Source organism: Hypanus sabinus, chromosome 24 (genome assembly GCF_030144855.1).
Source record: "Hypanus sabinus isolate sHypSab1 chromosome 24, sHypSab1.hap1, whole genome shotgun sequence".
Lineage (NCBI taxonomy): Eukaryota > Metazoa > Chordata > Chondrichthyes > Myliobatiformes > Dasyatidae > Hypanus > Hypanus sabinus.
In genome coordinates this window covers 12,329,625-12,346,672 of record NC_082729.1, presented here as the reverse complement: position 1 = coordinate 12,346,672, position 17,048 = coordinate 12,329,625, and the positions used below count along the sequence as shown (strand labels likewise).

Below are 17,048 nucleotides of genomic sequence, written 5' to 3'. Positions count from 1 at the left end.
TTGGAAATTTAGTGCTGTGCACAGCCCTGTCCGAAATCGTAGGTAGAGGCTCCGTGGAAGGAGCAGATTTTTGCCTCCGATCCGATGGCGGTAAAGGCCGAACATCCGGTGGGACAGATTGCTTCGATCTTTGTTTCTCTGAACAAAAACCCCAGTCTGCCGGCGGAACGCGGCGTCGATGGAGGCAGAGGGGTGGTCGGCGGTCAGTTTTGCTTTGAAATACTTTGCGTTCAGTATGAATGTGATTGTGTGTATTATTTTGTCGCATCACATTTTAAAAATAACCACCGAGTTTTGGAGTTCATCCCGTTTTTGAAAAAGCTCTGATTTCTGAAGCGGCAGAACAGTGCGGAGGGAGCGCATTACCCCGTCCCAGGGGAGTCAGGAATCGCTAATGCTAAAAAAAGAAAAAAATACTTATAGAAAAGGAAACCTTACATTATTCTAACTAGCAAACAAGATAAAATCTGCCGTTCGATGCTGGAAATCCAAGCAACACACACAGAATGCTAGAGGTACTCAGCATCTATGGTAAAAAGTACAGTTAAAGTTTCAGGCCAAAATCCTGGACCTCGGCCAGGAACGTCGACTGCATTCTTGTCCACAGATGCTGCCTGGCCTGCTGAGTTTCTCCAGCATTTTGTGTGTATTATTCTAACTTGCTTTACGTTTGCAAATAATAGATTTTCGCAGGCGTGATGTTCTAAGGGTACCTTCAAGATATGGTCCCGCAAGAAGTCAGCATCCACCACTAAAGGCCATGTGGGACATGCCCTCTTCTGGTTACCACCATTAGGGAGGAGGTACATGAGCCTAAAGATCCACACTCAACGATTTAGGAACAGCTTCTTCCCCTCGTGGTGGGGTGGAGATACGTCTCTACCAAAGGAGGTGTAAGGTGCTTCTTCCCTCCGCTAGCCTGCAGGTCACCCTTGGTCAAGGGGTAGCACCTGATTAGCCCCCTGATCAGGGTCACATGAAGCAGGGGAACAAGCACCTGGTCACATGAGCAGCTGGTGCATATCACAAGTCCTGGTTATGCGACCACTGATGCTAGGCGAACAATCTCTGAAGAGTATTGATAATGGCTGGGGTCACCTGTCTTGTAAAGGCACTGACCAGAAGACAATGGCAAACCACTTCTGTAGAAAAGTTAGCCATGAAAGACCTTGATTGCCCATGACATACAACATGGCACATAACGAATGAACACTTGTGTCTAGCTGTCATAAACAGAATAAAACATGGCTTGACAATGAATAAAGATAAGTTGTATTCATTTAATTGCAAAGCAAACTGAGCAAGAAACTCAAGAGAGCCAGGCAGCATCTATGGATGCTGAGATCCTGAAAGCAGATGTATGGTGTATAATCATTGCAAATCATGGTGACTTACTAATAGGAACCACCATGAGGAAGAACACCTTTATCTGCCTGAGGTGTTCAGAATTTTGTCAATCTTTAATATAAATGATGTGCCTCCCTTGCAGAAAGCAAGCAATTGCCCATTACACCACTGGCAATAGGGGCAGCAATGAAGATCCTCCATCTCTGGTGGTGTTCAGGGCTTCCTTCATCGTGTCAGTAGCTTGCTGTCTGTTTTCACTACTATCAGTCACACAAATCCCAGGCATGGACTCATTGCACTCAGGTGTAGGTTTCTTCACTGCTGTTTCCATAAGTTTTGTTTGACCAGTCAGGGTTGTTAGCCCTGAGCTGAATCCCTGAACCTGGAGGACCACAGACCATTCTTAGTCTGGCCTCTACCCTTTGACCTGTTTGAACTACCAAGAGCCAAAGCATAAAGCCTTGACTCCAGCAAGTGTAAGTCTCAGGGTCATTGAGGTATACAAGCCTCCAAACCCTATGTCAAACTTGAGATCCTCTTGGAATCCTTGCAGAAAGAGGTGACTTATTTTGGTTCTTTGTTGAGCAAAATTAGACTGCAACTTTTATCAGAACCTGAAAACTTGATGTCACTAGGCTCCAGTCATTTCCAAACTTGATTAAATACTACCCTCGACTTCCACACAAACCTGCCTCAATGTTAGGAGGAACCACCGAAAGATCAGGAAGATGAGGAATCTGTGTAAGGTTTCCTCCCAAAGTCCAAAGATTGGTGGGTTAGTTGGTCATTGTAAATTGTTCCATGATTAGGCTAGGGTTAAATCGGGGGTTGCTGGGCGGTGTGACTTGAAGGGCTGAAAAGACCTATTCCACACCGTATCTCAATAAATAAATAAACCTTAGTAATGACTCCTTTGGGTGTACCACACCAACTCATGATAAAATGTGCTTCTGAACGCAGAGTTGGACTGGTAGCTAACCATGTTGTGTGCTGTGGCCCTTTGAACCCTATTGCTCACACACATGCACACTGATTGAAATCAAGGAAAAATACACTCATATAGAGGAGATGACATTGGAGTTACAAAGTTTCATTAGATCTTGCTGGGAAGACTGATCACACCAAAAATTCACTGATGGCAAATCAAAGCATTAAGGCAGGTGAATAGGCACAGCAAACTTAAGGGCTTTAAAAGGTAGCACTGATTACTTGCAATTCCCCTGTCATGGTATGTGTGGTGGTTAGCACAATGCTCTACTGTGGCAGCTGTAAGATCAGGGTTCAATTCCCTCCGCTATTTGTAAGGAGTTTGTACATTCTCCCTGTAACTGCATGGGTTTCCTCTCACATTCCAAAGACGAAAGGGTTAGGGTAGTGAGACGGGGGCTTGCTATGTTGGTGCCGTAAGTGTGTCGACACTTGCGGGCTGCCCAGCACAATCCTCACTAATCTGATTTGACACTCATTAGATGTTTTTCTCCCGTCCTGTTGCAGGGTCTCAGCCCGAAACATCGACTGTGCTCTTTTCCGTAGATGCTGCCTGGCCTGCTGAGTTCCTCCAGCGTTTTGTGTGTGTTGCTCGGATTTCCAGCATCTGCAGATTTTCTCCTCTGAAGTCTGTGAACCCCAGTTCTTCACCTTTATGTGTCCGCACATTCAATATTTTGAATGATCTGGCCTTCCCTACCCTAGGGGTGGAGAATTCCAGAGATTCACTACCCAATGAAAGAAGAAATTTCTACACACCTCAGTTCTAAATAATTAACACGTGTGTGCGCGCGTGCAGAAATGTGTGCAGACCACTTGTTCCAACTGTGTAAGGCCCAAGAAAATTGCAGTTAAGCCAGGAGATAATCCTAAAGGAGCTACAATTGTTCATTAAGAACTGTCAGACAGTATTTCTGATGAAAGTTAGTAAATGGATGGTACTTTGCTTGCATAGGTAAATTTGAGGGGAACCTGCAGGAGTTCCCAAGCATTTTTATGTCATGAACCAATACCCTTAAGCAAGGGGTCCATGGACCCCAGGTTAGGAAGCCCTGCTAGAGGGTGGTACGAGTGTGGAATGAGCTGCCAGCAGAAGATGTAGATGTGGGTTCAGATGTTACATTTAAGAGAAGATTGGATGGGTACATGAATGGGAGAGATTTAAAGGGATATTGTCTGGTACAGGTGGATGAGACTCAGCAGATCAGGGTCAGCATTGAGAAAATAGGCTGAAGGGCCTTTTTCTACGCTGTACAACTGAATCTGTTAGTTCAGCAAGGGCAAAATCAGTGCAGAGAATTTTAAAAATTGGTGACTTGCTTTAATTTTTAAAGTTGAAAATACGTTAAATCAGTGTTTTCTCCCCTCCCAGAAGAGTAGTATATGCAATATCAATTACTCTAAAGCTCTCACCCTTTTTAAATTTTGTCATTTCAACTCATGGGCTGCAATAATATTTATAGAAAGCCCCAAAGGCAGTCTATGAAGTCTTGTATAAATAAGCAGACTCCATTTGAGCTTGTCATCTCACATGATTGTGCACCCTGCTGGAGACAAGGAATTCAACGGGCAAGCATACTTTACAGTCATCAACTGAAACTTCACGTGAATATAAGCACATTCTGAAATTTGAACACATTCAGATTGGCCTGCCCAGTATCTTTCTGCTTCTCACCCACCAGCACAGACCCTTTTCTCTACCAACCTCTATCTTTCTGCAAACCCAATTCACACAAATTCGGATGGTTCATGAGCTGATCTGATCGTAACCTAATGTGGTGGCGTCTTGCTAACATAAAGTTGAAGCACCAACTCTGAGTAGCATGCACTAAATGAGATTTTGAGTAAAATCTTGCTTACAATTCAGCCCGAGACAAAATACCTGTACCATCTTGACACCAAATGACAAGAGGAGCATCACAACAGAGCGTACACTAATAATCCATTTATGCTCAATTGGGAGCTAAGTAAGCTTGTTCTGAAATTACTGATTAAAGCAATGCCAGAAATATAAGGTAACACAAAAAAAATCAGGAAGTCAAAGCGAGAGGAAACGTTAATATTTTAAGTGCATTAACTTCACCTCTCTCTCCATAGTTCGTTGTCAACATCTGCCTTAGAGCAGAGGGAGGGATTGACAATGGAACTAGGAAAGGACATAAAAGGAGCAAAATTTATAGAAATAATGTAAATCTTAACAATATTCTTATAACTTTTTTTTTAGTTTCACAATTCTATGTACATCTAAATAATGGAGAAATTAAGTGCCAGAAACTATTATAGCAACTGAATAAATAATTGACAGTTTGTCTATATTTAAATTACAGAAACAGTGGATTGTTTAAAATAACAAAGCTATTATTCCTATTTAAAACTCTCCTATCCTGTGATTTACAGAGCCTTGAGGGCAACTTATAAATAAGTTAATTGTCGATTTTAAAAATACTACAAAAAAAATTAAAACATTTGGCAGCCACAGCTTACGTCAGCCATCTAGATGGTAGAATTCAGAGGCAGAAGATAGAAGCTTGATTTGTGGAACTTAAAATATGCAATAGGGAGTCAGAAATTGGATATATGAATGGCTTCCTGTGATTCTTGGAAAGTTATATCATGCCTTTTTCCTATTATTTGTCATTTTGAGCTCTTTTATATTTTGATGTAACTGGTCCTATTAATCATGAGTTTGGCAGAGGTTACAGAAACTCCTGCACACCTCAATATTCCTTCATGTTGCACACATCAGCTTTGTACCCTCCTGTCGCTGAATTATTTACACACTGACTTATGAAATTTAGCTATTGTGAAAAAGAATCATTATCAAAGCACAAGTAATTCTGAAAAAAAAAACAATTAACTCATTTATGGTCATAGTACAAATGCAACCCAAGTCTATGCCTCTTCTCATTGCTACCATCAGAGAGGAGGTACAGCAGCGTGAAAGCATACTCTCGATTCAAAAACAGCTTCTTCCACTCTGAATTGGCATTGAACCCATCACTTTTTTTGGACTACTTAACTATTTACATATATATATATATATTTACTATAATTCATGGTTTTTAAATTATGTACTACGTTGTACCGCTTCTGGAAAGTAAACAAATTTCACGTATATGCTGGTGATATTAAACCTGATTCCGACTACAGTGACCGTCTAGATGGGCCTGATGTCCTGCATTCAGCCCACATTTGAAGCCTCACCCCTCCATGTACCTGTCCAAGTAACTTTCATCGATTTGTTGCGATACAGCACGGAATAGGCCCTTCCAACCGCACCACCCAGCAATCTACCAGATCATTCCACTTTTCCTCTCAACCCAAATTAAACTCCTCTACCCTAGGGAAGATTGTTCCTACCCTACTTTCATAATTTTGAACATTTCTATAGGGTTGCACTGCCCCCCTCCCATTCTCCAAAGTTCCAGTGAACAGAGGCCTAGCCTGGTGAACTTTGTTGGCCTTCACAAGAGGGGCTCCATTCTCAGCCTAATCCTGACTTTCAGTCTCCTGGGTCAGGTATCTCCAGCTCATTGAATTTTATCCTCCTCCCCCATTAAGTGTCTTCAACCTTGAAAGGCCTCGATAAAGAGTGGATGTGGAGAGGATGGTTCCTACAGTAGGGGAGTCTAAGAGCAGAGGGCACAGGCTCAGAATAGAGGGATGTCCATTTAGAACAGTGACAAGAGGAATTTCTTTAGCCAGAGTGGTGAATCTGTGGAACCGGTTGCCACAGGTGGCTGAGAAGGCCAAGGCATTGGGGTATATTTAAGGCTGAGGTTGATAAGATCCTTGATTAGTTGGGGCAAGAAGGCAGGAGATTGGGGCTGAGAGGGGAAAGGATCAGCCATGATGAAATGCTGGAGCAGACTTGATGGGCTCCTATACAATACGATCTTCAGTTTGTTGTCTCCATTAACCGAGGGGTCCATGGACCCAAGGTTGTGAACCTCTGCTCTAAAAAGTCATCATTTGCTCATGTTTTCCATTAACCTGATGCAGTGAGTTGTTAGTTAGCAGAGAAACTGAAGGAGCTGGACTTAGTGCAGCTCACACTGCTGCCTGCATCAGAGGGGATTTGGAGGAGTCGGTGTGCTGTCTAACAGTGAGTAATCGTCTTAATCACTTTTCTTGTGATCATAAGACCCTGTTGGATATTGTTAATGCTGCAAGGACCAAAGGACAAACAATTCCCCACCCCCCCAAACGGATGCTGCTCAATCCCACGTATTCCCCTAGATTGTTTTTTGCTTGTCCAGATTCTAGTCTGCTGTCTCTTGTTGCTGTATTGCCCAGTCGTTACTCTGAAAGCATACATTCTTTAAGATTCCTCATCTGCTTGCCTTTTATCCTTCTATCCTAGCGTCATTCTAATATCTCAATACAGTATAATTGAGTCAATATGAAATAGTAATTTCCTTCTATCTCCTTCCTAACTAAGTAGCCGGCTGTCGTGCAGACCCAAGAGCTGAACACCTATCTTCTGCTATTTATTGATATCTGGCAGTGCAAGTACAATTGAGCATGGATCTTGATCACCAAAATAATGCAGGCTGGAGTTAATCAGTTAACACAAGAGATACCGCAGTCAGCAGATGAAGCAAGTCAGCCCAACTTCAAGCTACTGGCTTTGGGTCTATTTTTTCCAGTAAGATGGTGTCACATTTGGTCGCAGTGGCTTCTACAGGGCCAACTAAAGGTGTTATTGTCTTTTTAAAATGTATTTGTTACGACTGCAAAAGCCTGCTGGACATTAAGGATTTAGAGTACTGCAGGACTACCCCATCAGTGAGTTGCTTGTTAGCAGAGAAACTGAAGGAGCTGGACTTAGTGCAGCTCGCACTGCTGCCTGCATCAGAGGGGATTCAGAGGGGTCGGTGTGCTGTCTAACAGTGAGTAATCGTCTTAATCACTTTTCTTGTGATCATAGGACCCTGTTGGAGATTGTTAATGCTGCAAGTCTGATTCGCTGATTTATTGGCGGTAGGGGAACTGTGTGGTCTTGGTTGTAGCGAGGACAAAGCCTCAAGCTGCACAAGGAGAGAGACACTGGAGTCGGTGCTGTCCCCCCTGTGTTTGCTCAGCAGAAGACGAGCAATATTGTGTTCCACTGCAGACTGCTGCAACATCCATGGACATAGGGTCTTGAACTATATTTTTTAGTTTACTGGTATCTTATATGTGCTTGCTTTTGTATATGCTGTATATGACTGTTGGTTTTGTTTTGTACCTTGGCCCCAGAGCAATGCTGTTTCATTTGGCTGGGTTCATGGGCATTCATGTATGGCTGAATGACAATTCAACTTGTATTTTTAACAATACAAAAGTCAGCTAAATCAACAAGATCAAAGCCAGTTAGTCTTTGGAAGTAGTTCAAAACATATCTTATTGAAAGGTTAAATCAGTGAATTATTATATGTTCATATCCTCCTCCACAGCCTGTGTCTCGACTTTGATTTTCTTTGCTGGTATGTAGGAGCCCATTCCTGCTGCTCGTTCTGCTTCATCCTGGGTATATGGCTCTTCACTCAATTGCTTTAGCCTAGAAAACAAGCATACAAAAATACGGGATGAAGACTCAATGTCTTTGATTTTTGATTATCCTCAATATTTTTTTCATTGTTTTATTCAACTAGTGAATGTTATTTGTTGCACCTGAGGCACTAAAATTAACACTTTAAATCAAAGCAGACTATCCCAATAACTCAGTCAGTTTACTCAACAAATCCTCTGATGCAAGTGAAGTTGGGTTTCTATTCTGTTAAGAACAATACCCGCTTTGGAAAGTGAAGACAAGCTAGGAATTAAATAATCAATTATTAAATTAGTGCAACACTTTACGGAATCCAGCTGAAAGATCAGGGTTCAATTCCTGCCACTGTCTGTAAGGAGTTGTTCTCGTCCTGAGTTTCCTCCGGGTGCTCCGGTTTCCCTTCACTTATGGGGTAAGGTAGTGAGTTGTGGGCATGTTATGTTGGCGTCAGAAGCATGGTGACACTTGCAGGCTGCCCAGCATAATCCTCGCTGATTTGATTTGATGGAAACACATTTCAATGTACATGTGACAAATAAAACCGATCTTAACAGACATCACAAAATAGTGACATTGCGGTTGAATTTGGAGCCTTCCTCAGTTCAAACATTCATGGTCAAAGCTCACCTAAATAATTACTGCACAGATGTTGTGGAGCTGACTTTTGTTGCCTAGTTGAAGTAGGTTTGAGAAAGTGGACAAACAGTACAAAATACTCCAAACTAATCTGTAACCTCACATTCAGTCAAAAGGGACTGTAATGGTTACTTTCAAGCAAACCCAACCCCCTCAGAAACTAAACACGGGGGGAGGGGGAGGAGGGCTGACACTGTATGATGCTCTCTCCACAAACAAAGAAGTTCCAAGTACATCTTATCCCTTACTGAGTAACCAGCAAAGACAAACTATCTTGTACTGATGAAACTAAACTAGTGGTATAATGAAATAAGCAGCCCAAGAGTATTCAAATCTACATAAGCCAAGGTTTTCTCAAACGTATTTAAATGATAAGGGAATCATTCAAAAAATATCATTCCCAGCTGCCTCTAACTCTAACCAGATAAAAACTGAAGACAAAGTGTGAACACGTAACTATACCCTTCACTTCTACCACCCCCAACCCACATGAAAAATTACCCATAATGAGCAACACAAGTACAATACAGACAGGCAGAAAATAGATATATGGCTCCTAAAGAGGCATAAAGATTCAGGTAATCTATGACCCCCCCTCCCCCCCCCCCCCGAGCCATACCGTGCAGGGGTAACAGTGTGGTTAATAGCTAGAACGAGCTGCCAGAGGAAGTGGTGGAGGCAGTAACAATTACATTTTGGTGAGGAAGATATTTGGATGAGAAAGGCAAAGAGGGATACAGGCCTAATGCAGGCAAATAGGATTAACATAAATAGGATCACCAATAGCTTAGACAAGGTGGGCCGTATGGTTCTATTATTCAATGCCTCATTCTCTTCCACTCATTTTCCTACATCGTTACTGAGCCTAAGACCGTGTTTAAAGACAATTACCTTCGTTTGTGAACTTTTGTTTTAAAATGTTCTTTCAGAGTCCTCTGGTCAATAAAGTATCGCCTGCAAATGGAACAAAAGAAAAATTACTGAAGTGATTAAACCCATGTGGATGTCCATAATTTTTTTATAATATTGTTGAAAACCACTGTTATTTTTAAATTATACTTTTTATGAGATTTGTACTTTTTAACAAACTCAAGTTCCTTTCACACTCACTAGCAGAAAGCGATATAGCAGTTAAACTAACGGTTTATCACCTTATGACCTGGGGAAGGGTCTCGGCCCAAAACGTCAACTGTCTACTCTTTTCCACAGATGCTGCCTGACCTGCTGAGATCCTCCAGCATTTTGAATGTGTTGCTTTGGAATTCCAGCTTCTGCTGATTTTCTCGGGTTTATCACCTTTCTCATATTTCAATGGGGAAGTATTAGCATATCACCCACATCTTGTAATTGTTTTAATTATGTAGCCTATTAATTAATTCATCTTTATCCAAGGAATTTCCCTCATCTTATCTATAAGAGTGATAGAATTTTCAGAAGCACCATCTTTTATTCCATTGTCTTACACCCGTTAATATTAATTCCCCTCTTAACATCGTTTCCCAGCTCTTTCTTTAGCTTGCTTAGAGTTTGTATGTTTATTTGTACTCTAGAATAAACTGAAATCTTAGAATTAGGGCTCCATGCCATTCTTGACTCCTGTAAGGATCATAAAATAAATGGAGATACAATATTATTTTATTGCATTCACCAGATTTTTTGCCGATTTTCTCTTTGGAAACTTCTCCTTTGGCCATTACGTTATAACAAACACACCTCTGCTCTCATCTCCCTAGTCATTGTCTGAGACAGCAAGCTGACAGCTCAATATAAAGTTAGCCAGGCAACTGAGTACATCAAACTCGTGTATAAACGCCCATCACCATTTTCCAGTTGCGCACAGAACAAATGAGATTTAGTAGTAGATTCAGAAAAACTATTTCCTTTTCACTGTTCTTAGTTGTTTTGCTTTGTCAGCTTCTTTTCTGTACTGTTGAGATCAAAACAATTTACGGAGGAATTGACCTTAAAGCCAGTCATTAGTTTTTCGTTTGTTGTGCGCTGTGTTGAATGACGTGGACAATTAAGGTCTTCCCATAGAAGAGATTGTTCTGGGTAAATCTTTCTACAGAAGTGGTTTGCCATTGACTTCTTCTGAGCAGTGTCTTTACACGACAGGCAACCCCGGATTTTATCAATACTCTTCAGAGATTGTCTGCCTACCGATAGTGGTCGCGTAACCAGGACTTGTGATATGCACGAGCTGCTCATATGAACATGGCTTCATGTGAATCTGATCAGTGGGGGTGGGGGGGGGGGTGCTAAATAGGTGCTCCACCTTGCCCAAAGGAAAATTGCAGGCTAGTGAAGCGAAGGACGTATCTCCACCCTGCCACCCAACATTTTAATGTCAGAAGGCTTTTTAAGTTAAAGGTTGTAGATATATTTGATTTACAATTGTAGAAAAACTACCAGGGCATATCATCAGTGTCCTTATAAGCAGGCTCATAGAACATAGATATCTAGAGCACATTAGAGGCCCTTCGGCCCACAATGTTGTGCTGACCATGTAACGTACTTCATGTAACCGAGTTACAGGTGAGTTACAACTCAGTCTTTTGTAAAACCAGTTAAAATTCTAAGCACAGACCTGAGCAGAATGGAACTGTCCACAGCAGACCTTCCATTGCAAATGAGTACAGTACCATTCCAGCAGGACACAAATATACATCATTGCTCGGGTGTACACGATAGAGAACACATTGTTCACGAATGACAGCTACTTACGCGCAATGCAAGCAATAAAACTGTGCATTTCCAGTAACGTCACAATCTACTTCCTGGTGCAGTAACTTGCTGGCATTTTCAGGTTTCATATCATCATGGATCTGATCTAAATCTTTTGTTCGCCTTTTCGTCTTCCACAGCTTTGACACATTTTTCTTTTTGTCGCTGTTATGATTGCCAATCCTCTTTGACCGAGTCATCTCCACCAGCAATCCTGAAACAAAAAAAAAACTTAACTTTAACATTTGTTCTGGATTCCATTTCCACCACTACTTCTGATACGAACCTCAAAATTTGTTTCTGAGGTTTGAATTTCAATTGCCAATGGTGTGCCGGAATCTTGATCCCCAGTTGCTTTGACATCTTATTGAACTAGATTTAAGAACTGAATCCTTAATTTTCAAAGTAGTATATAGCAAATAATCACATTATTTCATAACACAAGGAAAAGATCAGTAAATAATCTGGCCCCTTGAATCTGTTCTGCCTTTCAATTTATCATATTTAAAATGATCTAAAACTGTCAGATCTTAAAATTCACCGTGGATATATTTTCATAGGTAAATGTAGTCATAAAAATAAACTAAATAATTAATTGATTCAAGAGCGACCAGTTGAGTCAAACCTAGGTATCTGGTTGGGTTGAGCAGTTCTCCGAACTTGGATTGCCAAGATCAGAGAACAACTCAACCCAACCATCAACCAACCGAGCTACTCACTTTTCACGTTATTTCAAACTTAGATATCTGGTACTTTCCTTGATTAAGTAAACAGTAAACCCCAAAGATTTCCTTGGCATGGAATTTAGGCTTTGCAAAATTCCCTATTTAGAATGTCAAAGATGCCAAGTGTTCAACTTGATTCAAAGATTCCCTTTCTTCAAAGTTTCGCAGTACAGCTGGCCCTCCTTATCCGCGGGGGATTGGTTCCAAGACCCCCCCCGCGGATACCAAAACTCGTGGATGCTCAAGTCCCTTATTTAATCTGGCTTAGTGCGGTGGTCTTTAGGACCCAGCGGAACCCCGAACTTTATTTAACATGCTCAATGCGGTGGACATTAGGATCTGGCGGTGCAGCTCTGAATCCACTGTGTTTCATGAAAATAATCACAATCATGATTGAAAGTAAGGTGGAAGTAATAAAGCAATCAGAAAGAGGTGAAACACCATCGGTCATTGGAAAAGCGTTAGGCTAGAGTCGGTCAACGATTGGAACAATTTTAATGGAGCATGTGAAAGGCCCTGCCCCGATGAAAGCTACAATTATTACTAAGCAACACAGTGGTTTAATTATTGAAATACGTATGTTTCTTAAGTATTTTATATGCATACAAAAGGTAAAATATGTACTATATACTAAGAAAAACGTTTGACTGACGCTAAATAATACTGGATGTACCTGTTTCAACTTCAAATCCGACTTAAAGACGGACTCAGGAACGGAATTTGTTCACAACCCGGGGACGGCCTGTACCTTTAAGTCATTTCTAGATTACTTATAATACCTAATACAATGTAAATGCTAAATAGTTGTTATACTGTATTGTTTAGGGAATAATGACAAGAAAAAATAGTTTGTACGTGCTCAAATAATGGGCGCTGCAGAGAGAACTTCCGGGTTTTCCCAATCCGTGGTTGGTTGAATCCGCGCATGTGGAATCCATGGATAAGGAGGGCCGACTGTACATTATCTAAGTATGTGTGCAGTATACAACACTGAGATTCATCTTCCTCACATACAAGCCACGAAACAAAGAAACACCATGAAGCCCTTTCAATGAAAAACATCAAACCGCACACGTGCTAAAAACAAATCACGCAAACAAGAACAAAAAACAAGCGAAAAACACAAAATTGAAACGAGTCCACGCATATTCAGCTCTTACAACATAATTATAAAAGTAATAATTATACATACATGGCTTCACATGACCCTGAATCAGGGCAGGGGCTAAGCAGGATCTACATCTTGCCTAAGGGTGACCTGCAGGCTAGCAGAGGAAAGGAGTACCTTACACCTCCTTTGGTAGAGACGTATTTCCACCCTGCTAACCTCCGAGAGAGATCTTTTAAATCTCTCCATCTTTCCCACTATTTATCTCCTCCAGACCAATTAGCAGTGATTCAACAAGCATTAAACATTTCCTTTCAGCCACCACCAGCTCATCACTCAGCCTCCAACCTCGTGTCAGTTATTTTGTTTTCACTACCCTTCTCCCTTCGAAACATAAAAGCATGTTTTATTTTTAACTTTTTCTATACTCATCAAACTGATTATCTTTAGGGTTTTTTTCCTCTCTTTCACAGATGCTGCCTAATCTGCAAAGTATTTCCCAGCATTTTCTGTTTTTGTCTTTCTAATAACTGCAGTATTTCGCGCCTACTTGCTGATTAAAGTGTTAAGCAAGATTGAAATCAAAGAGGACGAGAGCAGAAGGCGAACAAGTGTCCGATCTCCCTCTCTCTCTCACTGCTGCCAGAGGAAGGTGCCTATGCTTGACCAATCTCTCTCTCCCTCTAGCTCACTGCTGCCAGAGTCTCGGGCAAGGTTTAATCGATGCAGTTTGTGGATTAAACTCTGCAGATAATGCTGATCACGTTACAAACAACAAAGTCTGCAGAGGCTGGAAATCCAAGCAACACACACTAAATGGTGGAAGAACTCAGCAGGCCAGGCAGCATCAATGGGAAAAAAGTAGTAGACGTTTCAGGCTGAGACCCTTTGTCAGGACTGCATGTTATATAGGTTTCTGCTTACTCCTTTTTGATTGCTATTTTGTGCGATTTTGATCGGAGACGACTGGCCTATCCCCTGCAGGCAGTGAAAAACTGACCTGAACTGAGGTAAACGTGACATTCCCAGACTGTTTCAAGGACTCTGCAGTCTGACGTTTTACATTCTGTATGTTTTCCACTCAGTTTTTTTGCTGTTTGCACAACTTGTTCCTTTTTTTTTGCTCACTGGGTGTTTGAAATGGATTCAATGGTGTTTTTGTTTTGTGGCCATCTTGGGAAGAATCTGTTTTGTATACTGCACACATACTTTGATCATGAATCTTTAAATCTTTGGTCAATGGCTTTAAAGTAGATCAAACCACTGACAAAGCACAAGTGGTGGTCCAGATGAGATAAATTACTACAGCTGCTGGAATATGGAGCAGAAGATAAACAGCTGGAGGAACTCAGCTGGTCACGCTACATCTGAGGAGACAAGAATGGTCAATGTTTTTGGGTGGAGACCCTGTCCTAGAGACACGAAAGTTATAAGATCAGCAAAAAACATTCTTTAACTCCAGAAGTGTGAATCCTCTGCTAGCAAATGGTCCATTGCTGGCCTTAGCAGGGCAGTGGATTAAGCCGGTTAAGGCAGAAACGATTCTCCCTCCCACTTTATGCACGGTTGCATTGATGCAGTTCAGAATGAAATGAGCAGCTTCCCGTTGTTCAGTTGTCTTTGGAGACACATGAAACCGCAGATGTGGGAATCTGGAGCAATTATCAAAACGTGGAGAAACTCAGCAGCAGCTAATGACGGAAACGGACAGTCGATGGTTCAGGCTGAGACCCTTTGTCAGGACTGAATGGTAAGGGGGAGATGGCGGGCATAAAAGGTGGAGGACAGGGATGGAGCAAGAGTTAGGAAATGATAGGTGGATCCAGGCAATGAGGGGTGATAGGTAGATGGAGAAGGAGCAAGTGGAGATGGGGACAGAGGCTGGACAGCATGAACACTTGTTAAATTGTTCCCCCTCTGCCTCTCCACCTAAGCTATCGACTCCTACACCTCTCCCAGCCACCCACTCCATCATGGCCAATTAGGGCATTTGGCAAAGCCTAAGTTCCACGCAGAGGAACCCACTTGGTTTCCCAAACCTCTCCCTACCTTGATGCCACACTCCACCGTACTTCCCCATCAGATTCCACCATCTGCAACACTCTGTCGCCTTCCGCCCCCAGTTTCTGAGGCTGTTCCAGCTCCCCCCTTCCTCCTCACCTCCATACACTGGCCACCTCCCCTCTCTCGGACCAGAAGAAGGATTTCTTTCCACAAGAGGCTGCCTGACCGGACACAAGAGCGACTGAGGAGGCTGGGATTCGACAGCAACGCACACAAGATGCAGAAGGAACCGAATCAAGTCAGGCAGCCTCCGTGGAGGGAAACGGACAGACGCTCTGCTAGTTCGGGCCGACTGTCCTGATAAAGGCTCTTGACCCAAAGCTTCGACTGACCACCTCCCTACCACCCACACCGCAGACGCGCCGAGTATCTCCGGTAGTTGTTTTTTTTTTAATTTGATTTGATAAATTGCCCCCCTCGCACTCACCGTCCGATCAGCCACGGCCGTGGGACGGAACGCCTCGGAGAGGAGGGGACAACGACCACACCGGCGCCAACGCACCGACGCCGGGAGGGAAAGGAAGGAAGAAGCGTCTCCTTCCGGGGTCAGCGAGCGCGCGCGCGCGGCTCCGCCGGCAGGGTCACGCGGGAGCGAGCGCCCGTTCCGGAGCCAAGATGGAGGAGCGTCGCTCGTCCCTGACGCACGACGAATTATGAGGGCTAAAGTACAAGCTAAACCAAAAGCAAGTCTCTCCTGATGAAGGGTCCCGGCCCGAAACGTCGACTCTTTAATCTTTTCCGTACATGCTGCCCGCCCTGCTGAGCCCCTCCAGCAATCTGTGTGTGTTTTGCCTTGGATTTCCAGCATCTGTAGGCTCTCCTTCCCTCTCAGGATTCATTCACGCCTCTTTGTCCCTCCCCACCCCTCCACCAACAATCCTAGCTTCGGCAGAATCTCTTGGGCGCTATCGACCACCCTTCTGCCTCCACAGAGGCTGACCGACCGGCCCTTCTTCTTCTTTCCAATCTGAAGCCTCTTTCGTCTCCAAAACAAAAAAAATGTTTACAAAATAGTTTCACGGAAGTTGTTGGTGTAACTGGAGACCCTGCATTGCAAAAGACTCCCCTTGTTTGTTTTACATTCCCTCCCTACCTTTACAAATAAAAGGTTTGAAGCTGAATTATATTTTCAGCTCCTCCCCAGTTGCCCTAGATAATAAGGTTAAAATCTCATCGGAGGGTAGGGTATTTGATTCAGTCATGGCTGCAGTCTCAGTTGAGTGTTTTCAGAGTGACAAGTTGTGAAGTCTCCAGGCATTACTATTGGTGCATTCAGTGTACTTTTACACAAAACTTTTGGAATAATTTGTAATGAAATTCAAAAAAAAGCTGCCTTTATATTTTAACTCTCACTCCAGAGATGCTGCACTTAAGAATGAAACTGATGAAGTACAACACAGCTGGAAAATACTAATTTTCGGGTGAGAAATCAAACAGGGAACTGTTCTATTACTGAATACTTTTGTTTGTGCACTAAAACTCACTGCAGTTGAGATAAAGAGAACAGGCTTGATATTCAAATTGATTGTCTTTTATCAGAACTACCCTGAGTGTAGTTGGATGCCTTAATGTGTGCTCAGGATTCTTTTAAGTCTCTATGTCAGTTTTTATCCTGATCCAATGACTTTTCTACTTTTAGTTCCACCAACCTCATCCTGTTGTGACCTTTGAATCTCCTTATCAAACCCTTCACTTCAACTTAAAAAAGAGCGAAATCACTCTTAATGAATAGAACAGATATGATCATGTCTGAATTTTTATGTCTGCGTCATTCACCATATTCCTTATTTTCTTAACCCAAAGATTGAGTCTGAGGTGAGGAAGGCAAATGCAGTGTTAGCATTAATTTTGAGAGGACTAGAATATAAAAGCAAAGATGTAATGTTGACACTTTATAAGGCACCAGTGAGGCCCCACTTGGAGT

At 42.4% G+C, this 17,048-nt stretch overlaps 1 protein-coding gene across 1 annotated transcript; it reads right to left on the bottom strand.

Annotated features, from left to right (window-relative positions):
* Positions 1 to 7,701: 7,701 nt before the first annotated feature.
* Positions 7,702 to 15,688, bottom strand: znf593 (zinc finger protein 593). The gene is made up of 4 exons (XM_059949281.1): positions 15,552 to 15,688; positions 11,228 to 11,441; positions 9,395 to 9,457; positions 7,702 to 7,876 (listed from the first exon to the last, which is right to left on the bottom strand). Exons 2-4 carry the CDS (start codon positions 11,425 to 11,427, stop codon positions 7,747 to 7,749), a joined length of 393 nt encoding a protein of 130 aa, XP_059805264.1. The 5' UTR covers positions 11,428 to 11,441; positions 15,552 to 15,688; the 3' UTR covers positions 7,702 to 7,746.
* Positions 15,689 to 17,048: the final 1,360 nt, after the last annotated feature.